The sequence below is a fragment of the Lynx rufus genome, unplaced genomic scaffold (genome assembly GCF_022079265.1).
Source record: "Lynx rufus isolate CCGP_SWC_20201006 ecotype Redwood Valley unplaced genomic scaffold, mLynRuf1.p SCAF_3, whole genome shotgun sequence".
NCBI classification, from domain to species: Eukaryota; Metazoa; Chordata; class Mammalia; order Carnivora; family Felidae; genus Lynx; species Lynx rufus.
In genome coordinates this window covers 47,148,035-47,175,771 of record NW_025814845.1, presented here as the reverse complement: position 1 = coordinate 47,175,771, position 27,737 = coordinate 47,148,035, and the positions used below count along the sequence as shown (strand labels likewise).

Sequence of the window (27,737 nt, the reverse complement as noted above, 5' to 3'; positions counted from 1 at the left end):
TTTAAGAAATATCATATTAAATAGAATTGTGGCAGAGACTTGAATAGCTTTAGTGCATTAGCGAATCTCCAAGGCAGAAGTGAGGGGGGGTGAGCAAATTTCACAAACTAATTTGATCGTGGAGCCCCCTTCCACAGAGCCTGTTTAAAGTGTAGTGTTCTGTTGAACCTGCTATGGGAAACACTGCTCTAGTATTTTTTGCAAAGAAAACACACTGAAAAATAATCATGCAGTCCACTGTTATGTTTGAAGTGATTAGAACTGTATTGGATAGAGCAATTAAGAAAGCATAAGGAATTTGGATGTTGACCCATATTTTAATGATTAAAGTATTATTCTCTTGTTATTAGTGATTAGGTGTTCAACAGCAACTATAAGCCTGGATCCAATGGAAAACAATCTAAGATAAAACTCAGCTAGGATGTGCAGGTTATTAAAAAGGAAAGTATATTATTAAAGTGCCCAAAGTTTTACTTTTGTAGAAATGAAAAGTTTCAGGGCAAAGTTGGCTACCAAAATCTTCCATAGCAAAGATAAAGGGCCATCATCAATTTATACTCAGTAATAAAGTTGATGATTAGAAGAATTTCACAGGATTCTAATATGATGGCTATAATTATAAAGAATTGGATAGGCATTGTGTCACCATTGCATATAAACTTTAGGTTTGTTAATAATCAGCCCATGGTAACTAAATTAATTTATTATAAGGCATTTCAGAAAACTATCTCCCCTTTTCCCCAAGTAGTTAAAAATTAAAGGAATGGGGAAAATCACACCAGAGCTATGGAAAATTATCTAGTAGAGAAATAAAAACAGATCTAAAGTATTCACTATCCATCACCGTCTACCGGATTTCTAACTACTTATTTAAAAGTAAAGAGGAAGAAAATGCACGGTTGAAATTTTTACATGATTAAACTGTTTTAGGATAAAAGGATCAAACCAGCACTGGTCATCACAACAGATTAAAGTGAAGTTGAGCAGCAGAAGTAGTAAATAAATTTTCATAAAATCGATAAGAATTAATACAAAATTATTTTAACTAAATGTTAAACTGTTAAATAACTTAGCCTATAAATAGTATATAATTTATGAAAGGTATTTAATTACCTTTTTGTTCCACTTCTATTGGAGAGAGAGAAGTACAGAGAGAAAGGAGAAAAGAGAATAGATTAATGGTACGGTATTGGCCAAGCACTTTTTATTCACCTCTTCCAAACTGAAAGTTAATAATTTATTTCATTCACACTTGCTTTTTGAACATAATGTTTTTTTTAAAAAAACATTTCCCTAGTAAAATTATTTGTTAAAAAAGCAACCATATTATAAACTTAAAAAAAATATAGTACAGACTTGGAAAATGTAAGGCAAAAGTTAATCAAGCTAAGATTGAAAAAAACAAAAAAACAAAAAACAAAAAAACACAACATACAATTCCAAACTATAGACATAGGAAATTAAGATTCATAATAAGAACACCAATATTTCCCTTTTAAAGTTAGGAAGGTAATTATACATATAAAGCTTTCAAATAGTTTGACTTGCCTCATTTATAAAATATTACAGTTTATATCACCATTTAACATAATAGTCTTGCTTTTTACCCATCTCAAGGATTGATCTCTTCAGAAGAAACTACTCTGTAACTTGTTTCATAAGGCCTAAGATTTTCCATTTAAGTTTTATGAGAAATAAACCTCATGTGGTACACATTAATACGGAATTCCCTCACACTAAATAATGGATTCAGAATCTTTATTGAAGAAACTTCTCTCCCTCCCACTCATCAATATTTGATATTATGGAAAAATATCTTTCAGAAAAATCTGTTATCAGAGGGTTGACATAAATCATGAGCCACCTGTTCTGGCCTTTTCTGAAATTCTTAACTGAATCAACATACTCTTGTAAGAATAAATTCAGATCCTCAACCATGTTATGGCTATGCCATAACAAATTAGATCCCATTATTATTTTTAAGGTACTGACCAATTCAGGCCAGGGAAAATTCTGGGAAATTGTAGCATTCATGTAACTGATCAAGCAGCATCTTGTTTATCTTATGAACATTTCTCTCATTAGAGACAATTTGCCCAAATCACAAAAAGAAGAAAAAAGGACCAACAAAAAACAAGAGGAAGAGTTGGAGGGGGAATGGGTTCATAACACAAACTTAAAAATCACAGATTGCAAATGATAGAAGTCTAAAAAACTTTCAACAGAATGGATAAACCAAAACAGTATTGCACAATAAATAAAACTCTAAGGAAGTTTCAAAACACAGGAGAAATACTGTTTGGGTAATTGCATTTAGGTGAGATTTTGTGCTTTGACCTAAGCTGTTGTCTTCTGTTGTCAAAATCACATTCATTTCTCCCCATTCACTTTTTTGAAAGCTCAATGTTACATGTGTTAGAACACAAAGCTAGTATATGCCAAAAGTTATGCTTAAGAAGTTGCAAATGTAGTTTTTTAAAAAGATTCCTTATCTCATTAATATACAAATCTTATTTTAATAGTATTTCTAGGACTCTTTCAGCAATTCTATACTCTTACAATTTATCATTATGTTCAATCTTTATTGAGTGACTGCAGTGTTCATTGGACTATATGCCTCACTACATATCAGTTAAACTCTTAAGACATGCACTTCATGCTCTGACTAGAATACTAACAAATTTGGGTTCAGACTGACAACTAGAAGAAGCATAACTAAGCACCTTAAGAAATTATTCAATCAATAGTCTCAAAAGTTTGGACTCAAGGCACATTACAATGAAAATGGAGGTTGGGAGTGGGAAGTCACACTAAAGTTGACATTTTTTTCAACAACTAGGTTACAAAAGAATTTCTAGAACTAATTTTGTTCCTTGAAATACATCTAAATATATATCCTTTTGAGAACTGTATATAGAAGGTTTATATTCTGAAACATCAAATGTATACTCATACAACTTGAGTTTTATTTTACATAAAACTCTTCATATTATTCTAAAGCACAGTTACCCTAACTTCTTGGCAATTAGTATTTCTCTTTTCAACAACTACTAAATGAAGAAGGTGGGATATGTGATCAAAAGTATTGATATTTGTTATTCTCATCGCTTCTCTGCCTTTTGGTTAAGATCAAGTGATATTTGTTATTCTGTAAATACTATCTTACAATTTAATGGATATTGTTATTATTTTTAAAAATTTTAATGGTTATTTATTTCTGAGAGAGAGACAGAGTATGAGCGAGGGAGAAGGCAGAGAGAGATGGAGACAGAATCTGAAGCAGGCTCCAGGCTCTGAGCTGTCAGCATAGAGCCTGATGCAGGGCTCGAAACCACAAGCTGTTAGATCATGACCTGAGCCAAAGTCAGATGCTCAGCCAACTGAGCCACCCAGGCATCCCTGGATATTGTTATTTTTAAAGAACTTTTACTTCTATCTTCTCAATTGTCATTAGGTAAAATTTTAATGCTCTGGTCTCAGTCCAAGAATTGGTATAAGCTGTAGCTTAAGTAAAGCGTACTTCTGTTACTTGCTGGTTACTCAAAATTAAGATTTATTAGGCAGTTTCACTTTGGAGAAAATTATTGTGTTCTTGCCTATGTCATGACTGGCTGTAGCTCATTTATCATTTATTTGCTATTTTCAAGACTCTAGTAAAACAATCCTATAATTTAAGTAGAAACAAGCATACACAAATCATATTCCCTTTAACAAAAATTGGCAAGGCAAACATAATTTGTCACTGAAAAGCTTAGTAAGATTGAGGATTAGCCAGTCACTGTCCATCATGTGGTTCTGACTCTAGAAGCTTCTTTCCCTTGGGGAAACAAACAAACAAACAAAAAACACTCATACAAACAAACTGTATGGACACAAGTTAACACCCTTGACACTATATCCTTCATAATGCCTGGTGCATAAGTACTCAGTGAATAGCTGCTGAATTAATATATAAACCAAATAGAGGTGATTAATTCTGCTTCTTAATGTTTTAAGCATGTAGTAAAAAGAAAAAAATGGTGAAAAGAATCTAGATTTGCTATATATAATCATATGTGCAATGTATTATCTGTACAATGCCTTTGTATTTTAATGGATGTGGAGGAAGGTGCAATTCATGTGCAATATGTATCTCCAACTAATTAAGTGTAAAACTGGAGGGAAAAAAAGGGAAATAAGAAAAACTATACGAATAGTCTTGAGAATTATATCGGAGAGAACAAAATGTTGCTATAAAACAGCCTGTAATGATCTAAAAACACAGACCAAAAATACTCCCTTCTCTCCTCTCTGTAATGAGATCATAAATAAATGAATCGTACAGTGAGATCTGTGTTCAGCCTTCTTCAGTACCTCCTGTCTTTTGGTCTGGTCCAATATCCTGAATTCTGGCATTATAGTGTCACTGTTCATTTCCAATCCTCTGTGGAACTAGTTACTCTCTTTTTTTCTCTCTTCACTTTTAATCCCCAAACTATTTTTATTGTCCATTCAGCCTCTGCAAATATGTTTATATATTTCCTCAAAGTGATTTCCTTGTTGTCCTTTGTCAAACTTAATGTTGTAAGCTATATCCTGTGGTTAGAGTAAATGACAAATTCAAACTAAGGGTAATTTTATTCTGTATAAAAGGCAGAAACAGGAAAGAAAAAAAGACTAGTAAATTTTCTCTTTATTTCCCAACAGTTCATAAAAGAGAAATAATATATAGCCAATAGCCATGTTATTGTTTAGAAAAAATAAGATGTTATTAGTTCTATCCATATCTATACCATATGCAGTACTTTTGAATTGCATTTTTTAATTAGAAAAGGTATGGATGAGAGAGCATATGCACGCATTGCCAGTCTTTTCCAAATTGCATTGCAAATTACAGAGAAATAAAATTGTTGCGTGCTAAAAATTGTTAGAACTAAATTGTCATAACTAAGAACTATGAAATTGTATCTAATTCTAATATAGGTTAAATTTTCTTTTATTTTAAACTGTAAGTAGTACTAGATATTTTCCATCCATGTTATATAATCCAATGATGCCTCTATATTTCTGTAACATACAAATAAAAATGTTTATGGGGAACAAGAGATAGTTATACAACATTAAAAATTATAAGTACCTTTTTTATCATTTAAATTTATTATTATTTTAAACAGCATTATTTTCTTGGTTACATTTGGCTTGGACTATTAAAATACCCTTATCACTGGCCAGCTGGGCAGTGAAGGAGACAGCAATAAAGGAAACTAAGTGAGTAATAAAAAATCAGTCTTGGATGAAAATTTGCTGGTGTATCATCTATAAAAAAGGCCATCTATAAGTGAATAATCAGAAGTTTACAATAATACTTTCACTTCTATACCACTCTATACTTTAACAAAATGTTTTCATATGAATCACTTGATTTAGTTCTTCAAATAACACTGTGATGTGGTATTTGTTATTCCTACATCAAAGATGATTCAACAAAAACTCAAGGGTTAAAGGAGTTGACTAAGAAAACCTTGACAGATGGAAGAGTCTGTCATTTGTGTAATAAACACTGGCTCTCACTACCTGTAAACTCAATGAAAGTGTTTGTTGCATTCTTGCTCTCCATTTCCTTTCTGTCAAGAAATTCATGTGAGAGTGAACTTTGGAGGACATATTTAACACAAATGGAATCTTCCTGAGGGTAAGCACTCTGTTACAAGAACATTCGCTAAGCATGTACCATGTGCCATATATTGCCCTGAAGTTTTTCATACAGTACTCATTCAATCATCTCTGAGAAACCTTATGAAGTAGATATTCTCTTTATCTTAACTTTTCAAATGAAGAAACAGGTCCCTTCCATCTGTCTCAAAGAGGCACTGCTCTCTGATTAGTGAGTGGTAGAGTTGAAATTCAAATACAAGTGATCTTATCCATTGTTGCATCTCCAATATGCAGCACGTTAAGAAAAGCTCAATTAGTGTTTCTTAAGCCTCCATGCAATGATGAGTTGTACTGTAGTATTTTCAGGGAATGAGACTGCATGTCGTATTTTTCAGGGCTTTTAACCCTGAGACTACTGATGCAAAGCCTCTCCAAAGAAGACAAAATAATAATAATTTTCTAAAAAAAGTTTCCTCATTTCTTGCCCAAGGAAACAAGATGTTTCTTATCACCAGAAACAAAAATGTGCTGAATACCTCATGTCCTGTTAATTCTCATTCTGAAACAGAGAAAATTCTCTTTTTCTATTTCACATACACCAATAAAATACAGAAGCACTTCAGTAAATAGAAATAAAAAAGACCTGTGAAGTTCATTAATTTTGGTATACTTCATATCAAAAATTCTGACAGACATTTGTCTCTTTCAGTAAATAAGGTGCTAATCCTTTATTTAATGAAAAGACATGGGTAATCTCTGCAGCTCAGCTTCTAAATTATGTTTTTCAAGTAATAGCCATGCACTGGTGAATAAAAGTGCTGCCCAAGCACCTCTGTATTACAATGGCTTTATATAATGTGTTTCCAAAATTATTACCTTCTAATGAATTTCATCTTGGAGTGTGTAGATTGAAAATGTCAATAATTTACAAGATGCTTTCAGTAGCCACATTCTAATTCAAACACTTAAATACAATATCAATAGAGGGTGCAGAAACTGAAACTACTTTTTATTTTGTATTAACTTGCCATCCTTTTGATGGATCTGTAAAATCTTCCTGCTAATTTAGCCTTTTAAAAGAAAACGGTGCTATTAGTAGGCTCTTTGGAGAATATATCAGTAATAGCTTCTAGTAAAAATAATAATTTTTCTAAAATATTATTGGTAGTAAAGACAACATTACATTTGGTTCATCAATGATGTACCCCCATCATAATGACCTGTTACCACTGTGTAACAACAGCATGGCATTTAAAGTTGCTGAACAAGAAACAAAGGCAGAGTCCCCTCAGAGTGTGTAAGACTATAACGTATATTTATATTAGGTCCACTGAATGTACTTGTTATTTGCAAGACCCTTAGAGCTGTGAATACAGAGACATGTAATTATAATCATAACACCTAACTTACTGAATGTGTAACTATGTGAATAGTTTTCCTGAGGATCATTTTATTTAATCCTCAGAGAAACTCTGTGGATTTGGTGGTTCTTTTACGAACATGTTACAGACAAGGAACTGATCTCTGCCTCAGGAAAAATTGCAGTCTAACAATTGGTGATTTTCAGTGTACTTATTTACCAACAATAAGCTATTTTTAAATGCTTGCAGAGGAACTTGTGTAAAGAGATAAAAAACATACAAAAATAGAAGTGAGTAGCAGAGAGAGGGCATCGTTAAGAGAAGTTGTAGTTAAAAATAAAACAACAGTTTGACTACAAACTGTTCTAACTTCTTGTGTAAAATGTCATCCATTTGTTCCTGAGAAATATATTTTTGACTGATTCCTGCTACTAGGTTCTATGCATCCAGCTCTGGAGATGCAATAAATGAGATCTTTAAAATTAATCTAATCTAATCCTACATATTTAGTAAATATGTTGTAATTACTGTGGTTTGGGGGCTGAATTCTTTTAGATGTCATTTATTCTCAGCCAATATGTTACAAATAAAAAAAAAACAAATGAAGCCAGAGAATTAGATATTAGCCCCAAATCACAATTTACTTTTAAACTCTTAATAGTATTAAAAATAAATTATTAAGTAGGGGCGCCTGGGTGGCGCAGTCGGTTAAGCGTCCGACTTCAGCCAGGTCACGATCTCGCGGTCCGTGAGTTCGAGCCCCGCGTCGGGCTCTGGGCTGATGGCTCAGAGCCTGGAGCCTGTTTCCGACTCTGTGTCTCCCTCTCTCTCTGCCCCTCCCCCGTTCATGCTCTGTCTCTCTCTGTCCCAAAAATAAATAAACGTTGAAAAAAAAAATAAATTATTAAGTAATGTAATATTTTTTATTTGTTTCACAATTTTATGTATTGTGAGGGCAGGAACGACTGCTCTAATTTTTTTTTAATTTTTTTTAACGTTTATTTATTTTTGAGACAGAGAGAGACAGAGCATGAACGCGGGAGGGTCAGAGAGAGAGGGAGACACCGAATCTGAAACAGGCTCCAGGCTCTGAGCAGTCAGCACAGAGCCCGATGCGGGGCTCGAACTCACGGACTGCAAGATCATGACTTGAGCCGAAGTTGGATGCTTAACCGACTGAGCCACCCAGGCGCCCACGACTGCTCTAATTTTACTGATGAGAAAGATCAGAAGCTGAAAGAAATCAAGTTATTTTACTTTTTTTTTTTTTACTTTATTTTATTTTTTAAATTTTTGAGAGAGAGAGAGAGCACACACAGGATTTTTCCATTTCTATGTCTTATTAATCCTATAGCCTAATCATATTCTTCATAATGGTTTATTCATTCTTATTTCATATACTCCACACTTCCATATATTTTTCAACTTTCTCTCACTCTGTTGCCCTTGTTCAGAATGCCTCACATCTTCTCCTATTTCTAGTTAAGCCAAATTCTACAGTAGGTTCGAACTTCTTCCTTCATGATTACTGCTTTATTTAGCAGTCCCATGTTGAATAAATGTGTGATTTCAGCTTAGTTTGTGGGGAGGGAGGTGTCTAATAATGTTCTAGTCTGAGGGTTGGCAAACCTTTTCTGCAAAGGGCCAGATAGTATGTGACACTTTGAGACACATACAGGCTGCACTGCATAGCTGCTGTCATCACCGTTGTCGTCTTCTTTTTTTTTTTTTTTTAACATTTCTTAATTAAAAAATGTAAAAGGTATACTTAGCTCATGGGCTAGTAGAAAAACAATCCAATGGATGTTTATCCCATGACCACTGCTTGCCAATATCTATTCTAGTTCATTTCAATTATACTGTCTCATTTACCATTCTCTTGGCACCCGATATTTTTGCCTTCTCCTGGAAGCATTTGGAGGTTCTTGAAGGCAGAATAGTCTATATCATACAGGCATTACTGGATTAGATTTCATTGTCCTGTTATAAGTGGTGGTAAATAAATGTTGGCACTGACATGCTTTTAAAACCACAGGCAAATGGCTCCAAATATAAACTTCGTATGGTTTTTTTCAATGATATCAACAAAAGAGAAGAAGACAAATCTTACAGATAGCAAAGCGTGTCTTTTATTTCTGCTAAGAAGGCACAAAAATTCTCCATAGGTAGAACATCTTATCCCTCTACAGTGGAGTCTGTTATCTCTTTAGCTACCTATATAACTGCACATTGCAAAATATTTATTCTACAATCAAATGCTACGATGATTTTGTAATCTCTGTGAAGTTTCTCCTTAATATTAAAACAATAAGTTTTAATATTAGTAAAATAGTAAATAATGCTACTTACTTAGCATTTATACTATATCAGCCTATTTGCCAAATATATTATCTATATCATCTTATTCAATCTTCACAACAACTCTGTTGAGATTATAGTCACCATTATACAGATGGGGAGACTGAGTACAGAGGCCATTAACTAGCAATTGGTAGAGGTGGTATTTGAACTTCTAAGCCTACACACTTAACCTCTATGCTTTGCTCTTTGGCTAATAAGAAAGGGATTAGGGCACAAATAATGAGGATGACTAATATTAATTGAGTGCTGTTTACTAGCTTATGGTTTTAAATAATTTACGTATTATCCACTTAACAATTACATTACTGCCATAAAGTAGACAGTATTACTACTTCAATATTGGAAAAAAAAGAAACCACGATACAGATAAATTAACATGACAGACCAGGATCCAATGCCAGGCCTCTGATATCAGAAACCAAGTGCTAAACCACTATCTTACAAGTACATGGTACTTGCATTATTTGTTATTGTTGAATAATTTCATTAACTGAGCGAGGGAATAGAGTTCTCACCTACCTCTATTACTTTCTAAGTGCCAGCCCTGCTCTACCCATTAAGTTCCTGTTTCTTTAATTCTTTAATTAAGTTTCCTGTTTCTTTAATTCTTCAGGGTCCATCATAGTGTATCTGTGACAATTCTGTGTCAAGATGCCCCTGGCCCAGCCAAACATAGTTAATTGTGTAGTAAACAATTTCTACTTATTTCATACTTGCAGTGGAAAACATTCACAATGGGGTCTAGCTCAACAATGTTATAATATTTGACCCAGGAACTGTGTGCTCCTGAGAAAGAGGGCAGATTCTTCACAATCTGGTTTCCTTATGGACTTACGTCCTTCCTTTGAAAGACAGTGACAGAAGGAATAAAGATTCCTTAAACGAGAGTTGTGCATTAGCTAGGTCAAAGTGAGGTAACAAAATGAGCAGACAGCCCCCCAAATGTATGTAATGCAGTACAATACCCAAAGCTAAGATATTAAATCTAAAATTAAATTAAAACAAACAGACAACAAAGTGGGTTTTCCCTCCCATTCTTTATAACACTCAACCAACATCTGTTCAGTAATTCACTGAATGCACTTTTTGTTTATTTTACTGAAATGTGTCAGTTGAGAGGAAAAACAGAGTTTTAGGGAATGAAACAAGTCATTACATATTTATTTTCCTATTGGACTGGTGGCAACATACTTCACTGTCTGTTTAAACTAACTAGCCTCCAACTGTTTGTAGAAGCAGCTCCCTGTAAAGGATCATAAGAATGAATTCGCTGGTTAGAGCACCACGTAAGGCACTATCAGTGGTATAATATTATTGGTGTCTATTGTTGTTGTTTACTTTTTAGTGAAATAACCTTCCTTGGAGACAAAATTAAATAAGAAAGCAATTGATATCTAGTCAACTGCAGTTGGTATTTATTAAAATTTTAATTTCTTATGTGTAGGCACAACATGAAGTATATACAATGATTATGAAGTATTTATGTAAGTACTATTATTATGTCTACTGTATCAGGTCATTATTTTAAAAAATACAACATTAAATACAAACACATTTCAGATAGAAAATATATCTCCTTAGAAACCCTCACACTGTGACATACTCTGTTAATCTACTAGAAAGTTAGTTGTATAGATTCAAGGACTCTCTCCATTTTCTTCACTGCTGTGTCCCACCATCCAGAATAGTACCTGGAATGTGGAAGCTATTCAGTAAATAGTTTGAATTCGTTGAATCAGTACATCTCTTACCTTTGATGCTTTTGAATAAGTGGTATAACTTTACTCATATTACCAAAGGCAAAATAAAGGGAAATGAAATTTTAAAATAAAATGTAGATGTGGATTGTGTAACTGCTATGCTGAAGTGAATATTTTCTAAATATGAGGATTAATAAATCCATGTGATTTTTAGCTTAATATCTAATTACTAAAACAAAACAAAACAAAAAAACTACTATACTCTGTTCCATTGTGCTACATTTTGCAATAATGAATACTGAAAACAAAATAGCTTGCAATTTTGGGCATTTTTAAATATGAATGAATAAATGCATAATTTGAAACAAGCATTTACGACAACAATAGCTAACAGTTGTTGAATGTTTACTGTGTGAAAACACTATTAACTCATTTAATTATCAAAACAGCTCTTTAAGGTAAGTATATATTGTCACCATTTTATAGATGAAGAAAGTATGCGATAGAGAAATTAATTAACAAATCTTAAGGTCATAAATCTAGTAAGAAACAGAACTAGGATTTGAAAAAAGATAATCTTGGCTGTAAGATTTATGCTCATTGGATGGTCTGCATAGTCTCCCAAGAAGATTACTGGTCATTTTATATTGACTAATTTTTCTCACCCAGAAAATGAAGTAACACAATGGCTCGATACACTATTTCAAATTTAACAAAGTTTGAAAAATAGATTCAAAGTATGAGATTTTGCATGAAATCTCAAGTTGTGAATTTTGGCTGATTTGCCACTTATCAAAAAACTACATGACCTCTGAATCTGGTATCTACTTTTATTCTACTTTGCTTTTACTTTATTTTATTATCATTCTTTTAAGAGAGAAAGAGCATGTCAGTGGGAGAGAGGGGCAGAGGGAGAGGGAGGGGGAATATTAAGCAGGCTCCCTGCTCAGCAAACAGCCTGACACGGGGCTCCATCTCACCACAGACCATGAGGTCATGACCTCAGCCAAAATCAAGAGTCAGAAGTTTCACTGACTGAGCCACCCAGGAGCCCCTGGTATCTACTTTTAAGTAAATGACATATACATTTGGAAATAGAGTATGGAGGTAAGTTTTACGTTTCTTAGATTTCTCACATGGTATTTTTTCATCCCAAACGATGGCGTCTTAACTCACAAGTCTTCCCTGAATATCAGCTCACTTGTTACATGTGTAACATGGGTTCATCAGATCACGGTGAGGTTCTATGCTCTATTGTGTCTACCAGTTTTAGAGAGGAGAGATGTGAGATGGGAAATAATAAATCCTTCACAACAACAGTAAGAATCAAGAGCTTATACCATCAAAGGAAAAAGAGAATATAAAATTCTGGTGTGCAGCAGCCTATGAGAATGGGTTTTCCTTCTTTTTGAAATCAAATGTAGTTTCTACAACTACTGAAGAACTGATGTCTGCACATCATGTCTAAGTTAAATTTATGCATTTGGAGAAGCCAGCAGGTCTAATGAATCTTCTCCCTCAGCTTAGTCAACTATATATTGTCTATTTGAATTCAGGGCCATTAAATACTTGCAAAGTGTTTACTGCTCTATACATATTATTGGTCCTGTCACTGAACGGTGCCCTCTCTCTGTTTTATAGCTAATGTAGCATTTCTCCATGGCATCAATAGATTAAAACATTTACTACCAGAAAAAGTATGTGAAAACGGAACAAGCTCATTTTGCTACAAGCTAACGCAATAAATCTGTCTAGTTTACTGATGTTCACTTTCATTTAAAATTGGTACATATTTATCGTGCACACTTCAAGAAGGCAGAGAGATAAATTGTTTTTCTGCTTTTGCTTCTGGCAGCAATGCTGCTTTGTTAATATTAATAAATGGCAGTTTAATAGGACCAGATCTATATTTCTGATAGGCACTTGGGAATATTCAGAAAGGGCCAATGAAGGGTATATTAAGACTTTAAAAGATTTTACTTATCATTTCTAGAGCCATATGACTCCTTCACTAGAGAAAGAAGCAAGACAGTTGAAGTTAATTGGTTTAATTTTATGACGTTTGATGCCTTTCTTAAAGCTACCACCAGAAAAAAACGGGTCATTAACAAACTTAGTTTATTTGCATTTGGACAAATAAAAATTAAAGCAAATTCAGTCCATAGTCTTAAACTCATAATGGAAGGATAAACAAAATGTTTGAAATAGTCAGCACTTCTCTTGACAGTATTGTAGAGGGAGAGGTTTTTTTTTTTTTTGTCTTTTTGTTTGTTTGTTTTGTTTTGTTTTGTTTACTCTGAAGACAAACAAATTCTTGCTTTTTCCGGTCCCTTTTCTCCCACAGAAGATGGTTGTAGACATGGTTTATGTAATTGATCCTCCACCACCATTCTGACCAGGTAGTCAAACATGCAAAAGTTAGAATAGGTGCATGGGATAATACAACCTGTTTTCTCCCAGTTCTGTGATAATTACTTTATCCTTGGTTATGATAATACAATGGAAGAAAAATATTGATATTCATCAAGCCAGATCATGTATGCAAATGTAAAATAGCTATACTACATCTTTTACACACCTACAAGTCCAAGATATCTAAGTAAATATATGCCAGCATTTTTGTTATGACACATTTTATTTTCCCTCTGAAAAGCTGTGTGTGAATGGATGCCTTGCTTTCATTTTTATGTACTATTTTTTTTGCACATAAACTTCCATTTTTACACAAGAAAAAGCAAGTTGGTCATAGGACTACTTTCTCCCTAAGCATCTCTTTTGGATGAAACATAATGATTCTCCTACATCTGTGCCCTTGCACATACCGCTAAGTTAATACTGACTTTCACAGTCTCCAACACAGTTATCTAAAATTGGGTAAAATCCCTCCTCTTCTACAAAGTTTTTCACAACTTCATATGTGAACCATACCTTTCAAGAGAGCCTGCTTTTGAAAGATAAGCTTTAGGTAGAAAGCTCTGCTGAAATTGATCACCTTGAGACTTCTAGAGTAAGACATCACTCCAATTAGTGTGCTACCAAGAAATTCAGTAATCAGTAAAATGGCAGAAAGGCACAGATTCTCATAGTATCGGCCAACTGTTTCAAACATGTAAGTGTTACTTCACCAACAAGATGACAGTTGCTTTCCAAGAAGGTAGACAGTATGTTAAATGTTAAAAGAGGTGGTAAGAAGATTAACGTTTTGTCAAATCAGATTTACAAAAGGCTGTGTGATATTTTCCTAATAACACTAAATAACTAAATGGTTGGCAAATACTTATGGATTGATTATGCCTACAAATGTTTGGAGTTATTCAAACATAATCAATTCAAATGTTCCTATATGGCATAATACTCTCATTTGGAATCCCCAGAAAGTAAAGGACAAGGTAAGGACCTTGATGCAGGTAGTTTATTTGGCAGGTGATCCCAGGAACTAAGTGTTAAGCAACATGGAGAGAGAGATGAAAAAAGAAGAAAAGCTACAATATGTGTTATTATTGAAGTTGTCACTGTTGGCAAGGAGGACCGAATTCTGCCCAGATCTCTGAAAAATATAAAACTGGGGTAATGATGCACAGGCCTTTTCTGCCAGTGACTGAAAACAATCTTCACTGGCATGAACTTCCCTGCAGATAAGCAGATGGGTGCTAGCTGAGCAAACTACTGGTCCTCAGGAAGTCTTATGGCAGAATGCTGAAAGACAAGTAGGAGGCATTTGAGTTGACAATTAGGTAACTGGGATAGGCCTGAGCGCCAACAAAATAGTTCACTCTGGGTCTGGGTGAAAACAGAGTTGAGCCAAGGGAATACTATGTATGCCAGAGGCATCTGCTAAGAGTATCTATGTAGTTTCTACAACTACTGAAGAACTGATGTCTGCACATCATGTCTAAGTTAAATTTATGCATTTGGAGAAGCCAGCAGGTCTAATGAATCTTCTCCCTTAGCTTAGTCAACTATATATTGTCTATGTGAATTCAGGGCCATTAAATACTTGCAAAATATGTGTGTGTGTGTGTGTGTGTGTGTGTGTGTGTGTGCGCGCGTGCACATATGCACATATGTAAGCAAAACAGTACCTACCTTAATCTTGAAATTTTTTTCATAATGCCCATTTTACATTAATTAGTATCATTTCGATTTTGGATACCACAAAGATTTGTTTTAACATAGCAGTTTTTCTTCACTTTTTCTCCAGGTCAAAAAAAAAATACTACTGCAATATTTCTAGCTCATTTTTGTAACAGCCTTTCCAGTTACATACAGTTAAGAGTGCAAGTTCAGAAAAAGATCGTAGCTAACGGTCGAAATCATACACATTCCACAGAGCTACTGCTACAGGCACAGAAAGAGGAAAAATAGAACTTGTTGTAGCTGATTCTGTCTATTCTCATGTCAATGTTGGGAATGGAGAAAGAAGATAAATCACTTAGATCATGACTCTTGAGTTCACAAGCAGCTAAGGCTCAAATGACAAGTGGAACTTCAGCAGAAATAATAATTATTTTCTATTACTTTTATGCTATAATAATGTTCCGTTAAATGAAGCCCTTAGATTGCCCTTCCTATTCTGGTAAGAGAAAATGTGTTTAGATAGGCCTCCATCATAAGAAATTATTGAAATACTTCCCACATAAAAACCATAGCTCTTTTTCTAGAGCCTTACTTCTTTAGCCTTTTAAAGCATTTTTTTTTCAACGTTTATTTATTTTTGGGACAGAGAGAGACAGAGCATGAACGGGCGAGGGGCAGAGAGAGAGGGAGACACAGAATCGGAAACAGGCTCCAGGCTCCGAGCCATCAGCCCAGAGCCTGACGCGGGGCTCGAACTCACGGACCGCAAGATCGTGACCTGGCTGAAGTCGGACGCCCAACCGACTGCGCCACCCAGGCGCCCCTCTTTAGCCTTTTAAAATACAACATAGACCAGCTAGTTAACACACAGTGCAACACTAGCAGGATTCTTGAATAGAGAGTATGAAAGAGATAGGCATGCTTGCAATTTTAACTTGTATACTTTCATTTACTAACTTATGTCTGGAAAAGTGAGCCCTTGAAACTTTTAAGATTCCAGGAGAATATAATTTAAATCTATAACTAGATCAAGGTCAATTAATCTACACAGTGAATTAGCAAGTAACTGAGATATTTATAAGCAATTTAAAGGCAACAAAATGCTGCTTTGGTGAACACTGGGTGCACAATAAATACTTGCTGATTTATTGATGTAATGAACATAATGATGAGTTAATAAAAATTAATTTCTAGACTAAGGAAGAACATACCAAAAAAAGGGGGGGGGCATACTCAGTCCTCATCACAGAAGCATAATTGGCTCCAAAATGTTTTCTCATTGGAGGGAAGAAGCAAAAACAATGATTAACTACTGATATAATTAATATAAAACAACGCTAGGTGCATGAATGTAAAAATAGACTCCAGAATCAAGTTAGTGATATGGTAATAGGCATTCACATTTGCATACTTAAATAATAATAAAGTCTTATCATTATATGTATATATAAGTACTTTTTAATGAGGAAGGCACTTAGAAATAGTTGCAACATCAGTCCCCATAATTTTCCAAGTATCTGGGTGTTATGCAACTCAGATACCTGAGTTTAACTGATAGACAATCTTGAAAGCATATGACAGTCATTTCTGTCACAAAGGATAATCTTAATTTGAAAACAACACATTTCAATGCAGAAATGCAGAACTTAAGTGTACACATGGTGCTATATCAAGAGACAAAAGGAACTAAAATCACAGAAAAGAAAAAGGCTTCATTTGTCTCTATGCAGATGGCAGCCAGCTCTTGAATTTAAATAGGTGACAAGTATGCTCATATAATGACATCAGCCATGTAACAGTAAGGACCATGAATGGGATGAGAATATCCTTCCTTAAATATGGCACCTTGACATATTAAAGATTTTAAGCTGAAAGCTTGTGTGAAACAACAGGTGCAAGAAGGACTCTCTAACCTTCCCCTTATTACCTGAAGCAGGTCATAAGGCCCTCTTATAAGAGGTGCCCTCTCTGTAACCAGAAAAAAGGAGCATCCTTATCTCTGAAGACAGAAGGATGTCAAGAGGAATCCAAAAGAACAGGCCTAAATTTCCCCCAGTTTATTACCCTTCACTCATACCCTTTTAGTGTATCCTGTTTTCCCACAACTTTCTGCTCTTTGTCAAACCTGGTATAAAAACTCAGGTTTAACATTTCATAAGGTCATCATTTCCTTATAAAGATTCTATTGCCATATAGAACTTATATTAAATTTGTGTGTTTTTCTCTTTTTAATCTGTCTTATCAATCCACCATATAGGTTCCCACCTAGAGAAACTAAACGGGTAGTAGGAAAAATAATTTTTTTCCTCCCCCTAGATAACTGTAAATAAAAACTTGCAAGAATTGGGATATACTGTAAATTACACACATTAATTTTTTAAATTCCATTGAGTTGAGTGATTGATTACTATATACTTGGCACTGGGTTAAATATTTTACATATAATTTCTCATTTATTCGTTTTGTAGTTATAACTTCATGTTGGGGTTGAGGGATCTAGGGCTCATGAGCAGAATGGTCCAAGGACACATAGCTCCCAGTTGACAGGCTTGGGATTTCAACCCAGATCTGTATGATTTCAAAACCTATACTCTAACTAAAATGATATGCTGCTATTTATGGATATAACACAGGATAGAATCAAATGCAAACATTTAATATAATTTTATGTGCAAGGATTCCTAAAACTGTCAAAAATGTTTTTCCCTGATAGTGTTCCAAGCCAGGAGTATTCTAATTGACTTACTGAAACAGTGACATCTATTAGTTTTATAATTACAGCAAAATATCTGAGGCATATGTTTTGAGACAGCACTGTTAGGTTTGCAGCATACCCTATTGCCAAATGGATCCTAACTTTAATAATGCACAGAAAGAACTGAAGGAAGCACCAGCGAATATTGTCTACTCTTTATGTAGAAGGAACTCGACATTGCAGATGAAACATCATCTATAAATGGTGCCGTGAAATACATTCTTCTAATAAAATACCAGACAAATAATATTTGATCACATTGTGATTACTGACAATCATGCTACACTAGGTGTGTTATGAAAAAGCAATCTCTGATATAAGAGGAGCTGTATTAAGAAAATTATGTCTAGGGGGGCTTGGGTGGCTCAGTCGGTTAAGTGTCCAACTTCGGCTCAGGTCATGATCTCGCGGTCCGTGAGTTTGAGCCCCACGTTGGGCTCTGTGCTGACAGCTCAGACCCTGGAGACTGCTTCAAATTCTGTGTCTTCCTCTCTCTCTCTTTGCCCCTCCCCTGCTCGCAATCTGTCTCTCTCTCTCTCTCTCTCTCTCAAAAATAATGAATAAACATTTAAAAAATTTAAAAAAAAAGAAAATTATGTGTCTAATAGGTCATTGAAATAATGGGATTGGTCTTTACCTAGGAACAATATCAACCTTTTGGTAACTTTCCTACACAGTTGACAGAAGTCTATATAACTCATTACATATCACAACTCCTTCACATACTGTGCTGTCACATTTTGATCAATGTGCAGAATATATCATTAACACATTAATAAGAAGTATTATATCTGTTGCATGGGGTGTTAAATTGAGTGGAATCATGTGGTAACATGTGGGGCACAACTTATTCAAAGTATAGCCAACACCAAAATAAAACAAAATAAACAAAAACCCAAATCAGTAATATTTACTTGAAATGTATGAAACTTGCTTCACAATTATGTAAGTGTAATAGGTCAGCAAATAGTTATGTTGACAGGCCAGCACACTAAATGAACATATAGTGCTATATTTGTGAATGAAATTTAATGCACTCAAGAGAACCACCAAGATTCTGGTATTTGGATGTGTTTTAAATATACACAAGTTCACAACCACTGAGGTATACTCTAAGCATAATCTATAATACCCTTACTCAATATAATTCTTTTGGAATTAGACCTGTTGGCCTGCTACCTGGGCAGACAAATTAATGGATCAGCCATCCAGGATAAAGGCAATGGCTCCTATGGGCAGATACCTGGAATACTGCAGGCTAGGGCCTCCAGAAGAGTAAAGGGACATTACGAAAACAGGCCATAGAAGGCCAGGGCCTCCCCATCAATAAATTTAAGGCTATTTTAAAGTTTAAGACTGGATCAATGGCTATTCCTCACCACTGACCCCATTGGCTTTTCTTTGTGTAAATATCACACAATATCACACTATTGTTTCTGAATACAGTTATTAAAAATATTTATTTTATAAATACAGAAATATAGAATTTTTCAGAGCCTTTAACTCCAAAGGCTAGGGCAAACGTACCACGTAGCCACTGAATTCAGAACTGCTTTTTTTTTTTTTAATGTTTATTTTTGAAAGATAGATTGTGAGTGGGGGAGTGGCAGAGAAAGAAGGAGACACAGAATCTGAAGCAGGCTCCAGGCACTGAGCTGCCAGCACAGAGCCTGACGTGGGGCGGGGCTCGAACCCAGGAACTGTGAGATCATGACCTGAGCTGAAGTCAGACACTTAACCGACTGAGTCACCCGGGTGTCCCCAGAACTGCTTTTAATGCCATTGTTTAGATATTTGGATAAGATGAAATACCCATCTCATGTTTAAACATCTGTAAGAGTAGCTTCCATTAACCAAATTCAGTTTAAGAAGTAATAAGCTTGTTTTCTGTTAATTATTTCAAAGCTTCAACCATAGCAAAACCAACTTGGCTATAGCAAAACCTTATGCTTCTTCAAGTAACTGTTGCCTAGGGAATAACATGCCCACATCCTGATAAAGGTCACTGGGACTCACAAGTCACTCTAGGAAATTAGAAGTATTTGCCTACCTAAATCCTATACAATTATGTGTAGCTCCATATGCCTAAGTATTAACACCTTGAATAAGGCAGTCATTTGATTTGCAATCATTAACAATGGTTATACTAATCATTACTGGCAGAATTCAGACTGATCTATGAAAAAATAATTTACTCAACAAATAATTCATTGGATGGTTTATTTTCTTTGGCAGGGTAGTGCAGTAGTTGAGAGAATAGGCTTTGAGTCACAGAGTTTCAAATGAGGTCAAATCCTGCCACTACCACTGTATAGCTGTGTATCATTGGAAGAGTTACATAATGTTTCTGTGCTTCAGTTTCCTTGCCAAAAAAAAAAAAAAAGTATAATAAAATTCTCTACCTCTCCAGCTATTTATGAAGCTTAAACAGAGCCTGGCATAGAGTAAACACCTGGTAACTACCAGGTATTATTATTACTATTGTTGTTTGTTTGATAAAGACATGATCCCTCCTCGTTGAATAAGTAGAACATTAAATACATGGGACAAATCAATAACATTTAAATAGGAAATAAAGTACCATGTAAAGTATAAACTGGGCTAAGATAATTGGCTAAATTTATGAATGTGATACAAATGGTCAGAAGGGTGTAATATCAAGATCAATTATGACTCTATGAAATGTCTATGGGTAAAGTAGGGCTTAAACAAAATTCAAGAATTGTTAAGAATGGAATAGATAGAAAATCTTTTAAAAATCTCATCAATTTTCACTTATAACTGAAAAAAATATAAGTAAAAAACATCATCATGTATTTCTCTGAATTTTTCTTGAATTTTCCTATTTCTACTTAAAAAATACATCTAAGAAAGTCTGGATTTTCAACTTGGAAATTTTGCATTAAAAGGAAATCTGAGACCTGAAGAATGTAAACAACCAATAACTTAGGGGGAAAAAAAGTACCTGTAGAAACATGTTTTAATCCTCCCTTTAAAATATTAAGAATACTCAAGTCTTTTTGGTAGTGATAGAGAAAAAAAAAAAAGCACCCAGCAACTGCAATTAAAGAAATGCATTTGAAAGGTAAGATTTATGACTGTGATACATTTTATTGTACGTAGAATGAGACAATTTATTATAGCTCTAAATCCCTCTACATCCCAAATGACACTTATTGTTGGCATAGACGCCACCTTCTCCCAGTGCCAGTGTAAATTCACATGATATTTTTTATGAATAAACATGAAAATGTCAGCAATACTAAACAAAAGGGAGATGGCAAGCTTGGAAATAAGCCAATAACTGTGCCAAATGACCCATGAAACTTGAATTTCAGAAGGGAGTATCTGAAATTTGGGTAAGTGGAAAGCAGCATTCTGAAGAAAACTTAAATCGCACACTATAGCCACAAAAGAAGGGAAAGAGTAAAAATAAAACAGGGCGACCCACACTGAGTTTGAAACAAAGCAATGCAAGCAGTGACATGGTGAGGTAAGCCCTCCATGGTGCCTGTTAACGGGGTCCTGTTAGGCTTACATCAGGTATGTGCGCACATATGGGCCTATCATCAGGGGGTCTCAGAACAGTGGATGATCTTACATACCACAGAGTACGTGCTGGGATACACATAAAGAGAGAGAAGCACATGAAACTCTGGGTTTTCATTTCTTACCCATAATTAGTTTTCATTTGCTTAAAAAGATTCTCAGTACACTTATTTGTACATGCTTCAAAGAATTTCTAAGCTCTGATTAGGCACCTGAAGATGTCCACATGCTTGAACAGGGTTAAAGCAATGTAGCCTTAAGAAAATCAAGGTCAAGCACACGCCTTTAAAATCCGTTGAAAAGACAGTAATATCAATACCTTAAAAAGAAATTTAAAAACTGCCATTTATTTTTTTTAAATCAAAACTGTCAGTCTGTATTTCACTTGTCTTTGCAAGTATTAGTACTCACAGAAAGGTACGTCATGTGAAAATGTTTACCGATTGGCAAGTGGAGAGACTGGTACATTTTTTTCAATCAATCATCGATTTGCCGTGATATCAAATAACAGAGCCTGGGCCAACCTGACCTTCTTTAGCAATTATAATTTTTATGGTCCCATTAAAATCCTTCAGCCAGTAATGGTGTTGCCCCATGAAGCACCGGTAATTAGATTTCAAAACTGTTACACATTAGGTCTTCTACAGAGCACTGGAGCTGCCCCAAAGAAAGGGTACCCCGCTCAGCACTTTTGGAGCAGGTGATTCTGGGTCCTCAATGGCAATCGACTCCTCCCTCCTCCTAGGGCACCGATACTATTCCTCATCTTTCGTCCATCCTGGCTTCCAAACAAACCTTTCTTTGTCAAAAGGAAAATGGCTAAAATAAACATCAAAGCAAACAATAGAAGAGACATATCATAAAGGAGCATCATATAGTCTGGTGGAGGAAGGGGATATAGATTCTCTGGTGACAGGGTTTGGTCTTTTTTTAGCACCCATTTCGTCTGTCTCTCTGACTCACTGCCCAGCAAGACCGTCCTAATTTGCTCTCCCTAACAATAGAAATAACAGTCTTGATGTCTACCACTTTTATAAATTGATCCATTTTTCCCAATACCGGATCCTGTCTTTCTAATAATACCTGGCATTTTAACTTCAAACTCAGAATGTTTGTGTTTTCAGATGTTGGATGGATAAGCAAAACCCTGCATCATTACATATTTTAAACTGGATGGATGTATCCCACATGCTGTGTGTGTAAAAATAATTAAATACTAGGTTCCCAGAAAAACCCTTACACTCCTCAGACTTAGTAACTGAAGGGAACTTTTGTATTTATTAAACCATTTACAGTTCCCCAAAGCATTTTCACACTAGGGTCGGAAATGGGTCATGTTTCTTAGTCAAGATTAGTGTACCGAAAAAATTAAAAGCAATATTTGTTGAGCATTTACTTTGTGTAAGGTACATTCTAAGCATTTCAATTAATCTAGTTCTCCAACAATTTTATTTATTTTTTTTTTAATTTTTTTTCAACGTTTATTTATTTTTGGGACAGAGAGAGACAGAGCATGAACGGGGGAGGGGCAGAGAGAGAGGGAGACACAGAATTGGAAACAGGCTCCAGGCTCTGAGCCATCAGCCCAGAGCCCGACGAGGGGCTCGAACTCACGGACCGCGAGATCGTGACCTGGCTGAAGTCGGACGCTTAACCGACTGCGCCACCCAGGTGCCCCTAGTTCTCCAACAATTTTATACCATAGATAGTATCATTATCCCCATACTACTGATGAGGAAACTGGGGCACAAAAAATTTGGGCAAATTACTCAAGAATCCAAAGCCACTATGATAAAACTACTTCACAAATGAAGTAATAAAACACAAAGTCAAGTTGTGGGGAAACGACAGACAGGTGCCTTTCGTACAAAGAAGGAAATGTATGTTTAGAGAAACATATTAGTGATATTGAGTTAAGGCAAATCAAGATTTTAGCATGAATGAGGAAATGGCTCCTAAATACCTAAACATGAAAATGGAATCACTTACAAACTGTATCAAATCAGTACAACTTTCTTTATAGATAGAAAATCAGAAAACTCAGGTATAAATATTTTACTGGACTCTAAACAGTTTTGACAAAGTTCACTCTGATACATAAGTGGCTAGAACATAGACATAAAACAAAACAAACAAACAAGAACCAAACAACAACAGCAACAAAAACAATAGGAATGACTGATTTAAGAGGATTCAAAGGGACACCCAAGGGGTTGGGCACAATAATTGTAGCCAAAGAGATTCCTGGGTAAGTTAAAGTTGCACAATTATTTCTTGTGGCTTTCAGCAAACCTCTGTCCTTCACACTGATCATTTTAATATTAATATTCATTTGATGAAATCAAAGACATAAAAGTAAAATCTGTTCACACAAAGCTAGGAGCTCTAATAAAAAGGAATTCAGAATGAATATTTGAAAAAGTCCTTTAAATGCCAGGCAAGAATAAAGGGCTGATAGTAATAAAATGTAAATGCAAATTCTAAAGTAAAGTTATAAAATAACCTTAAAAAGGTGTTTCATTCATGTATAAAAGTTGTATAATTACTAGAAGAATTTTTAAAATTCATATAAATTGAATACAATTGACTGAAATTCAAAGGGAACAAGCCCTCTGATCATGTTGTCAAAGGAGATAAAACACACAGTGCCTTAGAAAAGACAACTGAAGTACTGTTTTCAGTTCTGAGCAACATATTTTGAGAGCAACATCCATCAAGTGGACAAGACCAAAGAATGAAACTGGAAAGGAATGGGATCCAGAAACCATGAAAAAAGAAACCGGAACAATTAGCAGGAGGAAGTCTGTCAGGGCTGGTATTACTACCACTCTTTCCACATCCCAAGTCCCCTCCAGTAAGTGGGCTTTGTAACTGACCCGGCTCCAGGGAGATTTTAACACTCAATCACCAGACTACTGGCTTTACCCTTTTGTTCTAATTCCACAATTCCTGTTTTGTGAGTTTGCTTCATTTGTTTATCCCTAATCCTCATGCTCAGATTTAAACTATTCTTTTATCTCATATCATCCCCGCCCCTTTGAACATTCCTCGTATCTTAATAAGATACTTATTAAGTATCCAAAGAGCTTCTCTCTATTGGAATCCTTGTTCTATCACCAAACATGATCCTTTTATAAAAATATTTTCAAATATGTATTCTCTAGGTTAATTTGTTTTCAATTTTATTTAATTTTAGAGAGAGAAACAGACAGCACAAGCCGGGGAGAGGGGTAGGGGGAAAGGGAGAGAGAGAATCTTAAGCAGGATCTACGCCCAGTGCAGAGCCCAACGCAAGGGGCTTTCACAACCTCGAGACCTCGTATAAGCAGAAATCAAGAGTCAGATGCTCAACCGACTGAACCATCCAGACACCCTTAAAATTTTTTTTAAAAGGAAGATGCCTCTAAGCTACCATGGGGTTAATAACTTCCTTTAATTATTTCCCCTTGCCTTTAATGTCCTAATTTGCATTTGTGGTTCTAGAAGATGAGGGGAAAGAGGGTAGTGAGAGCTTATTATTTTGTGTCCTATAAACTTATTTAAGGATAGATAGAATCCTGTCTCCCTCCAATGTCCAGCATGGTTTATGTTCCATAGAATGTACTTTGAGAAATGCCGCTCTACAGAATTCTATAAAGTAATGTACTTCTTTCTCTTTAAACTTCTTTCTCCTGGTTTTTGTGACATTAGGTTCTTTCCTAGATTTTGGATTAACTGGTTTCAACTTTAACATACCTTCTCCATATACATCTTCAGTTTGTTTTTGTTCTCCGGCCCATTAAATTTTCCATATTTTGTTGTCTACCTTTTTTTTTTTTTTTTTGGTTATTTTCAGACATTCCCCTCACCCTCGAAATTTCACTTGTACCTTTATACCAATGATTCTAGGATGTTTAGTCCTTCCTGAGCAGCAGCACAGAGGTGTGGTTCAGTGTATTGACTCTGAAAGAGTTCAAATCTCAAGTCTATGTAGTAGCTGTATGACCTTGGATTTCAGTACTATTTGCTCAACAAGTTTTGAGAATTAAATTAGGTTTCAGGCAAAAACATCTCAAATACTTATTATTAGCTATTATTTTTTCTTTCCTAAGCCAAGCTCTATTCTGACCCTTCAGGCTGTCATCACTGTGGAACACTGTAGACGTCACTGGCACCTCAAACTTAATGTATTTAAGACTTCCTTTAAACCCCAAATCACTGAACTCTACAAATCAACATTTCTTGATTTCCTATTGTAAATATTGGTATTAGCACTTGCACGATCACTACAGCTCAAAACTCAGTTCTTTACTTTTTTACCACATTCAAGACTTTGTTAGTTTCTGGGGCACCTGGGTGGCTCAGTCGGTTAGGCGTTGGGACTTCAGCTCAGGTCACGATCTCACGGTCCGTGAGTTCGAGCCCCGCGTCGGGCTCTGGGCTGATGGCTCAGAGCCTGGAGCCTGTTTCTGATTCTGTGTCTCCCTCTCTCTCTGCCCCTCCCCCGTTCATGCTCTCTCTGTCTCAAAAATAAATAAACGTTAAAAAAATTAAAAAAAAGAAGACTTAGTTTCTGTCAAAATTTCTTTCCACCTCACCCCAATCTCATTCCTTTTCGTGACTGTCATTGGTGCCTTGGCTCAGGTGGAATTACTCAGCATTTAGATTGTGGCACTCATCTACTGATTCATTCACCTACCCATTCTTTCCAAAATCTAAGGCATGTGAATGTAACTGACGTAGTATTTCCTAAAAGTGTTCTGGCAATACTTTTGTCTCTTTTAAATTGATATTTAAAAGGAAGATTTGTCCTCTCTTCAATCAAAACTTGGTATTTTATATTCTATTATTCTCTAATATAAATTTTCCTTGGGTTCTCTAGTCCTGTTAAATTTCTTCTTTCATATTGCCATTTGGTGGCACTCAGGGCATTATGTCTATTAATTCAAGTGTTTTATGAAATTACTTACTTATTTTGATAGACCATAAGCACTCTGAATATAGAAACATTGTCTTATTCACATTTATATGTTCCTTTTCCCCTTTAATTCCAGTGTAGTTAACATACATTGTTATATTAGTTTTGGGTGTATAATGTAGTAATTTGATAGCTCCATATACTACTCAGTGCTCATCAAGATAACTGTACTCTTACTCCCCGTCACCTATTTCCTCTTAAATCACTTTCCATAGTGTCTGGAAAGTAACTGACACAATATGTGAATTTATTTATGTATGTTTCATGAATTGATTCATATATAACCTCTTTCTCTCTCAATGGTAGAGTCACTTCTCACTAAAGTAATGGTTTTATTTTCAGAACTCCTACAATACCATATCTAGCCCACATGACATGTATCTGAGCACTTTCCTATCAGACTGTAACTTCTTGTAAACATGATTTATCCATAATACTTTCTTTTAAATTAAGCAATTTTCAAGTAGCTCCCGAATGAATGCAATAGCATATTTTATTAGAAAATTCAATACATTTCACATTACTTATTCCTATATAATTGAATAGATTTCTAGAAGTGACTATTATCTGTTTAGGAATCATTTAGCATGTGGTTAAGTGATAAAAGCAACAACAACCAGTATACAATGTTAGAAATTAAAGTCCTAATGGGTTTTCTATGTTCGTACTCTTAAATCCTCTATTTCACAATTTGACTGAGAATAAATTTTTAAATCCCAAGCCTGCTTTAAGCCCTTCAATAAACTTAAATCAAGTCTAAAACCTGTTCTCTAGCTCACAGTACCTATAGGATCTGAATCAATCCTATGTCCTCCTCTCTAACCTCTCCCGATTATATTTTGTTTCCTGCTGCACTTCGTGCATAATACCACAGGACACAGAGTAGCCAGCTAATAAATTATTACTTAAAAAATGATAAAGAAAATTAAATGTTAGAATTGATTAGAAAAAAATTTTTCTCAAAACATCATACACTCTTTTGCAGTACATCTGATATTCAGCTTACTCCTTCCAGTTTTTTTTCCTCATTTGTAAATGTTCATTACATTATAATCAGAGTGCTGTCTTAAAATCACTTTTGGAAAACTGAGCTTTTCTCCTTCATCTCCTTTTTCCATCTGTAAATCTGAAAGACTCCTTCTCAGCTTGTGGCTATGTCTCACGGATGTAACAATGCAAACATGAACAAGGTCATATTGTGAAGTGCTCAAGACTTATTTGGATGAAAGATGTTACCAAGTAGAAAGTATTATTACCATTTATGATAGGATTACATTCTGATTGGGAAAGTATAAATGGGAGTCCCTGGAGGAAGAAGCACACTAATGGTTTAAGTGAGATGC

General features: G+C 35.1%; 1 protein-coding gene across 18 annotated transcripts in view; it reads right to left on the bottom strand.

Annotated features, from left to right (window-relative positions):
- Positions 1–27,737, bottom strand: part of ADGRL3 (adhesion G protein-coupled receptor L3) — a 497,188-nt gene that overhangs the window by 282,723 nt on the left and 186,728 nt on the right. For 14 of the 18 annotated variants that reach the window (XM_047091224.1, XM_047091225.1, XM_047091226.1 and 11 more), the window contains one exon: positions 1,114–1,128. The exons of the other annotated variants lie outside the window; for them this stretch is intronic. In XM_047091224.1, the coding sequence (XP_046947180.1) occupies positions 1,114–1,128 (15 nt within the window). The remainder of the gene's footprint in view (positions 1–1,113; positions 1,129–27,737) is intronic. 18 annotated transcript variants of the gene reach the window in all.